General features: G+C 46.2%; 1 protein-coding gene across 3 annotated transcripts in view; it reads left to right on the top strand.

Moving 5' to 3' along the window:
- GRIK4 (glutamate ionotropic receptor kainate type subunit 4) overlaps positions 1-13,150 on the top strand; it is a 208,917-nt gene that overhangs the window by 61,645 nt on the left and 134,122 nt on the right. For all 3 annotated transcript variants that reach the window (XR_012651547.1, XM_075035022.1, XM_075035023.1), the window contains exon 2: positions 9,315-9,446. Coding sequence is in view for 2 of the 3 variants with exons in the window: in XM_075035022.1 (XP_074891123.1) it covers positions 9,365-9,446 (82 nt within the window). In the remaining variant the exon portion in view is untranslated. The remainder of the gene's footprint in view (positions 1-9,314; positions 9,447-13,150) is intronic.

Here is a 13,150-nt window from a genome sequence, read left to right as displayed (position 1 = left end):
AGAGACTCAGTGGTAGCAGTAATTCTTCACTAACAGCAAATAGGGGTCAGTGCTTGTTGGATTTATTTTCTTCTGAGAGAGCTGAAAATTTTCCATCAAAGCGTTTTTGATAAAAGGAAATTTTGTGGAAAAATATCAGTTGGGGGGGGGGGGGGAGCAGAAACCACCCAAAACCTGAAGGAAGATCTCCTTCAAAGGAAAAAGTTGGTATTTTGCAAGACCATGTATCTTGAAGAAAGTTCAACTGCTGTGAGCCAAATGGCTGGAAGCAGATTTCCAAAAGTGTATATACTTATCAAAACAGAACTGTGAAGAAGTGTGGCAGAACTGGAAAAATCCTCGGTTTTGAGGACAGGAAAATGGTTTTCTGAGCAGCTCTGTTTTCTGTGGTGAAAGGGTATACGCTGAGTGTAAGGAGGTCTCCTGGAAAGGGTTTCTTAAAGGAGTTCATTCTGAAATCAGTCCTTGACACTTTATAAAGCTGGGGTCTTGGTTTTTTCTTCCAGCGTGTGCACTCGCATCACAGCTTAGTGAGAAATAAGCAAGTTTGAAGAACTGAAGGTTTAATGCCGTCTGGGTACTTGGGTCTTACACCGCCCAGGGAAAGACACAGTATTGCTAAAATTGTGTGGTCTGTACGTGTACCCTCCAGTGAAATGAACTACTTTGCTTTGTGTTTCCACATTTGCTGTAGGACAGGAGTGTTGCCGAGGGATATTTTCTGCAGAAGAGCTGATGTCCCCAATTTCATATGGTGGCTTTTCCCTGGTTCACGTGTCTGTGTTGGGCTTGTTCTCTATGGGAACAGAACTGAAATTTCAAAAACCTTTTTTATCTATTTCTTAATGTAAAACAATTGTTGGTTTAAAGGCTTTTTCTTATTCCTGGTTTAAGCTTTTTATGAAGCCAAGGCTCTGACTGTTTTTATTTATTCAGGGTCCCACAGGCCTCTTTGCAAGAAGGCAGTTGTTGAGCAATTGAGATTCTGCTCACCTAGGAGTTTCCTCATGCCACCTCAGCTGGAGAGATCAGTTTGTATTTCCCCTTCCGAAAATATTCGCTTGTACTTGGCTGCATACTGTATGTATGCAGTGCAAACTAGCCGCTCTCTCCTGCACCAGAGGTATTTTAATGGAATTGATGACCCGCAGAGTGGGTAGGAGTCTTCTGCTTGAATAAATGTGGCATAATGTTTGATACAAGAGCCCTGGCCTCTTTATATGGGAGAAACAGCTAGTGCAAGGCTGTACACTGAGGCTTTTGTGGGTGCCAGGTGTGCAGAGGTAAACAAAGATTTTCTCACTACTTTTTAGACGATTTGGGTCAAACCTGTCCAGAAACTTTATCCAAGGTAAACAGCCCTCAGCCTTGTAATTATCATTAGCAGTGTACTTAAAATAGTTAAAAGGTTGAGGTGATGTCATGACATAGAGCTCTTAGGTCAGAGGAGCAGTACTGGTGCGGACACCTCTGGCCCCTTTTTAATGGCAGCTTGCTGTCCTTCTCAGCCGGCAGAAAATCTGCCTTTCGCCTTCCACCTACAGACACTCCCCTTCCCCCAGGCTTGTCGTGATTTTTCCTTTAAGATAACAGCTTCAAGCCAATTAAGACTGTCTGAAGTGGGTAGAGCAGACATCGCGGTGTGAGACCACAGTGCTTTTAACTGCTATTGTTTGTTAATAAAAATAAAGTGTGGGCACCAGGGAGGGAGAAAATCCCACATGATCTTAGTTTTCTCTTTTCGTTGTTTTTTCCCAGTGAGAAGCGATTTGTCACAGCCAGGGAGGCTTTTGGCAGATGATCTCAGGAGGGTCGTGCTGGGATGCTTTGGAAGGGTACTGGTCCTGTGCTCGCCTTGCACGTGTGCCCCCCATCTCCTTGGCTCGGCCGCTCTGCGCCTGGTGTAAATCACTGCTCATAAGCTTCGACGCCGGGCTGTGAACCCGAGGGGGCTGAGGCACAGGCGAAGATGGCATTTTGCTGCCTCTGCTGCCAGGAGCGGTAACTTGTGGCAGAGGGATGGGGCAGCCAGAGGCAGCGTCCTCGTTGTCGTGCTGTGAAGCTGGCCAGAGCTCGTCCATCCCAGCTCCGTGCTGCAGAAACGTGGCTCAGGTGGCTTTGCCGGGGAGGGCGAGGCAGGGTTGCGCTAAACAGCCCGGTCAAATGGTCCTAGTGCTTTCATAGATCGGGGTGTTTTGCCCATGGTGCTGCGCGTGTCCATCCTGTTATGCGCTTTGGTGTCTATTTTCTCAACAGCCGTAGGACTTCCTTCGTCGCTGTAGTGCTTGAAGGCTTTGCTGTTCCGTGCAGTGCCCTATGAAGCAAGGCAGAGACAGGGGACAGCAGCGCGTAGACGGGGTCCTTTTGTGTGCCCCAAGGGTCTGCCAGTGTGGTTGTACTGGCAAAATTTCCTAGCGGAGAATCAGCTTAAACCTGTTCCTAGAATAAAATAAGCTGCCCCAACAAACGAGCTTTAACGCTATCAAGTCAATGTCTGTAAGGGGACTTTTGTAAGCAGGATTCCGAGGGGGCAGGTGGGGTTTTCACACTCGTAATTCACTTTGCTGTGCCAATAAAGCTTTCAAGTATTGACTGACCCTGGGGGGCCTGATAGGTCCTGTGACAAGCCTGTGGAGGAGCGGATAATTGAATGGAGATGTCCTGTGACTCAGCCTGAAACTGTAACTGCTGAAGTCTCCCTGTGTTCACAGCTCTGTGGTTGATAATGCTGGGGAAAATCTAACTTTGAGATAGCTGAGTCTATGTGCAGCTTGTATGAGGAATTAGAATGGGTACATATTGCTTTTATCTCTAAGCTATCACAGGAAAAGTTGATCAGGCTTTGCTAATGGCGGGGTGGATTGAGAAGGGTGAGACAAGAGAACACAGGATTGTAGAGAGAGAAAGTTAAAGAAAATAATCCACAGGAATACGAAATGTCAGGAATACATTCGTCCTTCTGCTTCACTGCCTCCAGAATTCTTTTCTCCTTGAAGTTTCTTGCTTCTTTTTCTGGAAGTCACGAATGGGGGAGGGAAAAAAGAAAAAGAGAGAGATAAAAGAACACGGCTAGGAGAATAAAAAAAAAAATCCATTTTATGTATCAGCTGAGCAGGTGTTTATCACTAATATCACCTTCTCTTGAATATCACCTACTCTGGTGCTAACCGAATGACCCTCACGGAGCTGTGCAGTCACTGTGGTGTGATGGAGAGTCGGAGGTCCTTTTACCCCCCGGATACCTGGGGAAGAGAGATACCACTGGTCTGTCTCTCACCTCAGATGAGTTCATCCCTGGCAAGCCACAGTGCGAATGTTGTGAGGACAATGCGAGAAGAGGAAAGGCATGGTGGCTGAAAGTAAAGCAGGCTCTTTAATGCTGATGAAATCTAAAAGGAGACATAGTTTTTATAGGAACATAGAAATTGCTAGACTGGAACAGAGCTGTGCTTCATATTGTTAAGTATCCTTTTTTAGTACTAGCTGCTTCCAGAGCAGTGTAAGGAGGCTTGCCCCAAGGGGTGATTCTTTTAACCCTCAAACATAGGGAGTTAGCCAGTGCCTTGCAGCGTGAAGGGTTTATATGCCATCCAAAACCTTATTTTCTCCTTTTCTTTTTTTTTTAAACTTTACTATTGTAATTCTAGCTGTTCATTCTCTTTATAAATGTTTGATCCTTCTCTCAATCTTACTGAGGTTTTGACTGCAACAATACCTAGTGGTAATGATTTACCCATGCTAATTACACATTTTGCAGAGGAAAACATATTGTTCGTAGCTTTAAATGGCATGATTTTTTGGTTTAATTGAACTTACATCTTTGTATCCCTGGGGCAGGCTTGCAATTTAGTTCCTCCCCCTGAGACACACAGGCACTTTCTCAAGCCCAGCAACAGTCACTTGTTGAAATATTTTTCAGGTTCCTTCGCTCTTGTCAGTTCCATTTAAATTTGAGCCTCTCTGCAGATGAAGCTTTGCAAAAGGAAATAGCTCTCTTTGCTTGTCGAAAGAATGAAAAAGGCTCTGTTAAGTTGTTTGTTGATATTTCCTGACAGTTTTTCAGAATTCCTTGCTGCTCTGCAGCTGTTAAATTTGTTGTCTCAGCTGTGAGGATTACTCTAGCTTTGCTTGAGCTGCATTTTCTCACCATTCATCAAGCTTCTGGTGATGCACAGAAAGATCCATCAACACCAAAGCCACCTCCAAACTAGCATTTGGGTAAAAGTCTGCCTCCCAATCGCCTGGATAAGATTGAAGTTGCTGACAATTTTTAAAGGGTGTTTGTGGTTTCTCAGTGAGCTTGCAGACGATGGCGTAGGGGTTTTGCAGTAGAAGTAAAAGGAGGTTGCATCAGGATAAAGCACACGTTGGGGTTTTTGAAAGCCTGGTCTTGGCACTGCCTTCCGGACCGTGGAGCAACGTGCCAGTGCAGCTGGAGATGCTGTGCCCTGTCTTGCTGGGATGCAGCCCATTGCCAGGGCTCCCCGGCTTGCTGGGACCAGATGTGGCAGGACAGATGTGGCAGGCCAGGTGGCAAACAGATTTTGCAGGGTGGGCAGTATCTTTGGAAGTGTGAACAGAAATAGCAATGCACCTGGATTTCTTGAGTGTCCTTGGCAGGTTGGGCAGAGGGAACAAGAGGGAGAGAAGAGAGGTGGCTTGTTCAGGGATATCTTCACTATTGGCGTGGCAGCTTCAGGAGGGCTTTATTCTGTGATTTAACATTTTATTCTGCCTTTTGGCTTTTGCTGTATTGTCTAAGAATTTTTCTGCAAAAACCTCAAAATATCCGGAAGATGTGGTGATAGCAGCAAAGAAAAGTACCATCTCACAGAGTCATTAAAATTGTATAAGTAGTTTCAGAAGCAAGTTGCTTCCTCTGAGAAGCAAATCGTCCATAATTCTGCTTGGTATTTAGAGACTTTTATCTCCAGAGAGAATTCAAAACTATTCAGTATAGTCTTGATTTATTTTATTCTCTTGAATTTTCAGAGCTAAAGATGAAAAAGGGCTTAACAGAAAAAGAATTACATACTTGTGCTGTGCAGAGAGAAGCCAGGGGCCAGCTCGTGATCCACCAGCTATTCAACAATTCACCTACCACCCTGAAGGACCCATGAAACTCTTTTCTAGCCAGCTCACTCCTTTTGGGGATAGCAGATTCAGACTGCTTTATAACAGCTGGCCATCAACCAGGCTCGCTTGCTATCATAGCACGCCGCCAGGACAATAAAGAGGAACCATTAATGCAAGAGCTGTAAATGTACAGGCTGACATGTTCTTGGTGGAAACGTCAGTAAAGGAAGTTGGTTTGATTTATTTCCAGCAAACTGTGGTGAGGATGAGTCCGGGATAAGTCATCTTCACATGCGCAAGAATTAGTGCAGCAAGTTTCTAAATATCCTTGTTCTCTTAAGTGTTTTCTTGGCTTCTGAGGCTTTCTGCTTTGTGTTGCGTGAAAGAAGAATGTTATCTTCCTTCCCTCTCTGGGTGGAATTTCAGAGTGCGCTGGAGTTGATGCCCCAGTTGTACCTCTGATTCATTGCTGCACCTGGGCAGAAAGCATGTTTTATGGCTTCTCCTGGGGAGATGAGAGAGAGACAGGTGCACCTTGCAGCTGTAAGGAAGCACAAGCTGTTGGGAGGATGGCTAGCTCAGCAAGGCAAAAATTAGTTTACAACAAAGGGGTTGGAACTGTGTTTACCACACTTTTGTGCCTGAATTTAGAGAGTAGGAGGCAGGAGGAACTTGAGGAGATGGAGAGCTGTGAGGACTGAAGTACCTCTTTGTTCCTTGCAAGTTAGAAACCTTGATGTTAGGCTAGGAAGAAAAATCCTCTCGCTCCTTTCCCTCTCATCCTATGTCTTGAATTCCAGTGTCTGTTCCCACTGCTCGGTGGTGCAGATGTGATGGCAGTGAAGTGTCCTTGTGTTGCACTCCCTGGGTATTTTGCAAGCACCTCCACCAACCAGATGGTCTATGGGTATGGGTCGTAGGAGCCTGAGTAGTTCTGCTGTTTGGTGAACCCCAAGGTGTATTTCTATTGCTGACAGCTGTTTCTTGGGTTCGTGCTCAAAAATCAAAGTACTGGGAAGCCGTTCTTAGCAGTGGGTAATGTGTTAGGTGAACGCAGCATCCCTCTGTGCTCCGTGTTCTAGGTAATTACAACCCTGCCGCTCACGTAGCAGAGCGCAGCGGGTGCCCTGTATTTATTATTTAACTTTGCTGTTAACTCTAAGCTGGTGATGCAAAGGCAGCTGCTTCTCTGGGAATCTCGTAATTTGCCTCTTCACCAAACCAGGCTGCAAACGGGAGAGGTGGCCTTGAGGTCTATCCCTTGGAGCTGAAAGTCACCGGACCCTTTCCCAGTCCTTCGCTTTTCATAGTTTGCCTAGAGTCGTTACCCTCATACGGTTTGTTTTTGCAGAGTCTAAAATGAGAACCACCCATTTTAGCATGGTGATCCCATAGTGCTTTGGCAGATGTTAACTCCAACATCCGCCTCAAATGGCAGGCAGGCGTTTCCCTCCCCTGCTTTGGCTGGGAACTGTGGGGTTTTATGTCTGCCTTCCTTGCCCTGGTCCAGAGGCACAGTTAGGCTGCCGCCCTGCTTTTCCCTCGCAGTGGCTGCCTTTTAGATGCTGATACAAAGTGGTTGCTGCAGGTTGGGATCGCATTTATCCGCACAAAGACATGGTCTTAAAACACCTTGCCAGATGATATTAGACAGCTGCGGCTAACGTTGCGGAGGAGAAGCGCGTGCTGGTGGAGGAGGAGGCTGGTGGGGAGCGTACCCAAGGGCTGTCATCTCTCACTGTCCCTACCAGAGGAATGAGCTCAGCACCGTGGCAGGGAAACCCGCTTTAGTACTGACATCTTTCAGGCCTGGCTCTTGCATCTCTGACCTCTGTGTGTGGTTGCTCCTCTTATTTCTTCTCATTTCGTGTGAGAAACGCTGACAAATCTGAGCGTTCGCCTCAACTTTCCCTGGGACCGAGCCGTACCCTACGTGCTGCCGTTCCCTACGCCCTCCTTGGCCAGTGCCACAGCCAAAGGTTTCTGCTGGTTTCTGCTACAAACGCCTTTTGTCGAGTCGCTCTTTTGAGCAAAGAGGCAACGTGTCGGTGTCTGACAGAACACAGCGGGGCCGTGGAGGGGAAACAGCGGGGATGAGCAATTGCTGTTTTTCTCAGTCGTGTCTCAAGATGCGTTTGGAGACTTTCTCCCTTTCTCTCCCTCTGACGGCTCTGGAAGCCTCTTCTGGACTGCCTTGGCCAGGCAGGAGGGGGCAGTGGAGGAGAAAGAAGGCAAAACGCATCTGAGGTCCCGTATCAGATGCTTTGCTACTCGAGATGTCGTTGTTAATCACCGCTGGCTGGCAAGGGCTGCTCGGGACGTTTTTTGCACTGAAAGCATGCCTCGGGTAGCGGTGCAAGAAGTGGGACCTAAAGGAGGAAAAAAAGGCTGTGAGTCTTGGGGAGTGGCTTCGGAGCCGACGCTGAGCGCGATGCAGCTCCTCGGGGCGCAGACCTCAAGGAGGGCTGAGAGAGGGGGTGTGTGCGCCTGTGTGCGACTTCAGCCCTGCAAGCGTCACTTCCACAGCCTGGGCTGTAATACCGGTGGGAGTAAATTTGACGTGATCCTGCTGTTTTGTCAATAACTTGGAAAGTTTTGAAATAACTGCTTCAAAGTGCTCAAATGATACGTTGCTCCGTAATCTCTCTCTGCTGCTGCCAACGCTTCTAAGTGACCAATTTGCCGTGCGCTTAACCTTTTAGGGATTTTCCTCCCCAGACATTACTCTGTAACTCCCACTTTAAAAAAAGAAAAAAAAAAAAGAAAAAAAAAAAAAAAGAGAAGAATGCCATTGCCCTTCTCAGAGGTGGCTAATGATTTCCAGGTGGTTTTTGGCAGCTTCAGCTTTTTAAAAATGTGTTGAGCACACAACTTCTGAAATCAGGATGTTCTTCAAATGTCCAACGGACACTTGAGCATGGGGGTCCCTCAATTTTCTTGAACTGAGGGAACTGGGACTCGGAAGGCAGGGCTGCTGGTGGGAGCTTCCCAAGGGAGATGTGATGCAGAAAGAGAACAAGCTACAGGGAGTGAAAATGTGCAGGGGCTCCCTGCTCAGCCCCTGTGTTGCCTTCTTTCCTATGGCCACCTCTCAATATTTCTTCTGCCTCCCTTGCCTGCCCGTAAAAAGGGGATAGCCCCTCTGAAGCGTCCTGAGATGAGAAGGTGGAAGTCTAAATGTAACCTAAAAATAGCTTAATTGAAAAATTGCAAGTAAAAAGCTATGTCTTTCTTGAACAAAACTCCTGGTAACTTCAAAGGCAGATTAAAGACTTTGCCTGTGTCAGGACTTCAATATTTGGCCCAAGAATTAGACAAACGGAATAGCGTGAGAATGTCTGCCAGAAAATTGGAGAAGGGAGAGATAAGGTAACAGACGAAATACTCAAAGTCAGCATTTAAGGACATTGCTGCCTGTAGAGATAATTTTATCAACCTGAGGGACAACCATTTCTCCTATAAAGTAAAATCTACCCTCTATGTAGCTGTTTAAAATGGCATTTGTTAAAAATTTAAGTGTGCTGTGGGAATCTGCTGTGGGACAACCAGTGCCAATATCTGTACTAATGAGAGTTTTGTGGATTGTCCACTTACTGCTCTTCATTTTGACGGTCTTTGGACTTTGAAAGATAGACCTATGTGTGTTGGGAGTGGTGTTACCTTGTAAGAGGAGAAAAAAATGGTCCTGCTCTTGGTCTTGTCCTGAATCCTTTTGCATGTGACAGGGAGGGAAGGAGGTGGTGACTGTCATTGGGGCTAGAGCAGTACAAAGAATTTGTTTCTAGTTTGGTGGCCAAAGTGACTCTCTGTCTCTGACTCCCATCTCTCAAATTATGGTTTGGTATGAAAATGTTTTGTCCTATCCTAAAACCAGAAGTCAGTATTATATTTTAAGTTGCAGGCTGCTCTGAGTGAAAAAAAGGAGGGGGGGGAAGAAACATTAGAGATGTGACTCAATATTGATTTCCACTTGTTTTTGTGGAAACGCTAAAAATGCCAAGATGAAATATTTGGATTTTTCCTTGTGTTTCTTTTCCATTTTTTTGTTAGAAGCTCTTTGCCCAGTTTGACTCCAATTCCTGAATAATTCATAGTCTGTAAATAGCTTCCTCCTCCTCCTCCTTTGGTAAATAGACTCTTTGTCCCAAGTGCTTGGCAGGCTCAAAGCAGTGTCATCCTGCTGAGTTGCTGGTTCGAGAGCCGAGGTGCTCACGGCGCCGTGTGTTCTCTCTCTGCAGAGTTATGTCATGCCCAGACCACCAAAGGGCTCCATGAGGATTTATAGAAGATGCCCCGTGTCTTGGCGCCTCTGGTGCTCCTTCTGCTGTGGCTAATGAAGATCGCTGCCAGCCCCCATTCCCTGAGGATTGGTGAGTACAAAGCCTCCTCTGCCCTGCGTTTAACCATCCTTCCACTCATTGTTTGGGCTACTCTGCGTAGACGTGCTCGGATAAGGGAAACCAAGCGTTGCCTGCGGTGGTTGGGCTCCCTGCGTTGGTGGTGTGCTCCCCGTTCAGGTGGGGCTGAGGCCCTTGCTGAGCTACAGTGTCCCACCTGTATTTTGGAAATGTTCTCTCCTTCATCTTATAAATGAAATGCAGTTTATATTGAGCATACGTATTTGCGTTGATTTTTATGGTGGTAACGTTACCTGATGGGAATCTCTTTCTGTATAAATTTGAAGTGAAAGCCACTCCTCAAAGGGGCACTGAGGAATGAAACTTGCTCCCCCCCACTCCACTTGATGCTCTGCTAAGGTCCACACAAAAGGAAAGAGTTTTTTGTCACAAATTTATTTGTGCCCACATTGATGAGTAAGGAGTGTTTGAGCCCAAACTGAACCTAGTTAACTGGTGCAACAAGAACATTAATAACTCCAAAATGCTCCATTTCTGAGAGTGTCCTATGCATTTGGACTCCTTTGGGCTTTATTAAAAAGTGTTCAGGAAGAGGCACCATCATCTTTGCTTGCTGCCTGTGTGGATTAGGGAAAAGAAATGCATCCAGAAACCTTGTAATGAAACTTGCTTCATAGTATAGACACTTTGCTCTGTTGTTTAGAAAGGAAACTGCTTTACCTGAACCTTCTCTCTGGAGCTACTAGCTGCTTTTATTAACTATTTGTTGCAGATAAGAAGCTAATCTATTCCTGTCCCCATTTGCAACTTTCACAGGTGACACTTGAAGTAAAATTACTTCTCCCCTCTGCTAGTGGAGCATGGAGCGGCTCAGAAATATAGCAAATGAGGGTCTGTGCTGGCAGGAGTCTGGGAAGGGTGGCTGGGTGTTTTATATCCCCAGCATCTGTGATTCATGGGGAGCACTCATGCTGCATAGTCTCAGCTCCGCAGACTGCATTTCATGTTGATCGGCAGATCCTCCACTTGAGCCAGCAGATGGGAATGGTGATGGACAGTATATTATCAGGATGCTGAAGGTGAAAGATCCTTCATTACACCTTGTGCTCCAACCACCTCCTTCTGTGGGGAAAGTACTGTGGGTGCTTGGGAGTGTGAGGGGAAGGGGAGCTCCCCTGGCAGCGCACATAGCAGCACTGGGCTGCAAACCAGTCTGGGAACTGGCGTGGTCGTCCACCTCCACAGTGCAACCCAGAGTGAAATGGGGAGGTGTTTGCGAGAGACGGGACTGTGCTTTTGTGTTCCTGGCTGAGGACTGGAAATGAAAATCTGTGCTGCACTGCACTGGGGGCAACTACCAGGCGGGATTAGCTGCTGCCTTCCAGGTCTCAGCTTGGTGCGTGCTTAGGGGCTCCCTAAATGGTGCTGGTGGCGGCTGCTGTGAGGCCAAGTCAGTGCTGACCCCTGAGGGCAGGCAAGAAGAAGCCGGGGTGTCTGTGTGTTCAGGGGACACATGAGCAACTGCAGGGTTTGTAGAAAATCTGCCTCCTTCCATCCGTTCAAATACTAGTTTTGTCTTCTGTGCTTGGTATCTGCTGCTGGGTGAAGGAGATCTTGACATGTTGAAGGCATATCCATAATAGAAATTACTCACACACTTGACCGCAGGCATGATTCACATGTCGCCTGGTCCCACCATCTCATACAGGTACACAACTGTCTGCCTCTGTGCTTAGAAGAGATGCGCAGTGGTGAATAGCTGAGCGCATGCTGCTTAAACATAAGCATCTTGTCGTTAGCATCGTGGACCTGGCTGATTCCCACATGTGAGCCTAAAGCAAGAATTTGCTGAGGGAGGGGAAGCTCAGGTAGGTATGCTAGTACATATCTACTGCTTTTGCTTTGCTCATGGCCTCAGAGCTAACTTCTCTGAAAATGGTGTCTGAAGCAGATGGGCAAAGAGCTGAGGGGGGGGGTTGGGGTTTTGGTTTTGTTTCTTCAAGACAGAGTTTTATTTTAACAATATATCCAGCAAAAAAAGTTAATAAAAATAAAGTACAAAATAAAAGGAGCAAAAAAATATTACTAGCAGCCCTGAAATTATTCCCAAATGCATGCTTTTGGCAAGGCAGGGAGGTATGTTATCTAGCAACATAAATCAGTGCACTGCATAGAAAAGGAAAACAGACCAGCATGAACATTTAAATATTCAAAGAAAATGCAAGCTAACATTTAAAATAATTCTGAAAGCCATCTGGTAATGGACTGCTCAAATGTACAGTTATGTGATTAGTAATGTGAGGTGAACATAGGCAATGTCGTGTCTGGGTTCTTCACCAAGTTGCTAGAAGAGGTTATTGCCTGCTGCGCTTGGCTTCCAGGGTAGAAGGAGGCACAGTGGTGCTGAGTCAGGGGCACTTGGCTTGGCTTTTAAACTAAGCACTGAGCTTCCCTGCTGCTGCTTTCTTGGGTTTTGGGTGGATCTTGGCGCTGATATTTCTCAGTGGAGTTTCTAGGCAGCAGATTGCTTAATCTTTGAGCACACAGTGACAGGAAGTTCTCCGAGCCTGGATGGGACCAGCAACGAGTGTTGCATTCCAGAGAGCTTTAGAGGCATCATCTATGCAAAAAAGTGAGCAGAATATAGGCTACAGGGTGACCTTCCCTGTGTCTTTGGCATGCATAGGAACAATCTGTAGTCTATCGTATGCTCTATTTCTCTCCTTGATACACAGGAAAAAACATTGGTGCAAACAAACCTTTTTTTCAGCCTTTTTCTTCAGCCTTAAACTCTGTGTATTCCTTTCTGATCCCATCCTGGAGAAAGTCTCCTAGTTCACATTGTTTTGGAGACCTTTGGGGGGAAAAACAGTGATCCACATGCTTTATCCAAATAGTGTCTTTTTTCTGAGTGCCTTTTGTTTATCAGTCAGCTTACCTGTTCTGTCCTGGTGAGGTATTATCTCCCTAGATGCTCAAAAGATGATTGTGATCAGGGGATGAAGAAGCAGGCAGGAATGGGCATGTTCTCAGAAGTTTTCAAGAGCTCCAGGAGGTGTGTAAGGAATTGCCTCGAGACATCCTGTAGCCCTTGAAAGAGCCAATATATGTCCTAATAATATATGTCCTGGGAGCAAAACCCAACAGCTGGTGCTTGCCCAACACGTGCTCTGTTGCATCCATCCGCACCAAAAGCACAAAAGACATCAGCTTCCTCCTGCCTGCCCCAGTGTCGGGCAAGGAGGATGGCTGGTGCAGTGTGCTGTGGGCCAGCATCTCCCCTAGCTCTGGTTTCCTGTGGTATATACATATACCTGGCTGTACAAGTAATTCTGGTTTTGTTTTTCGTTTGTTCACTCATGCTCAATAAAGTGTCAGGAAATTTACTTGAGTTATTTACTCAGTTATTTACTTGGTCTTATAGAGTAGACCGTCAGAGCCCTAAATTGGTATTCTCTTGCTAGATTCATTGGGTGTACTAACAGCTTATTTAAAATTCATATACAAGCCAAAGTTGTAGTTTATATGTGGCATTGCCCTAACTAGCGGTAGGCTCAGTAGCACTGACATACGATCTACTGACAAACTCCTTGCAAGGCCTCCTTCAGCCCTGCAGCTCTTTAAAGTGCTCTTTTCTGTAATTGCTTCTGTCTGTCCAAATCCCTTCCCTCCCTCTACCTCTCAACTTTGCAAAGTTTAGACAAAAGGCAAGATGC

The sequence above is a fragment of the Buteo buteo genome, chromosome 9 (genome assembly GCF_964188355.1).
Source record: "Buteo buteo chromosome 9, bButBut1.hap1.1, whole genome shotgun sequence".
In the NCBI taxonomy this organism is placed as follows: Eukaryota; Metazoa; Chordata; class Aves; order Accipitriformes; family Accipitridae; genus Buteo; species Buteo buteo.
Note: the sequence above shows the minus strand (reverse complement) of the source record. Positions and strands in the feature narration are given on the sequence as shown.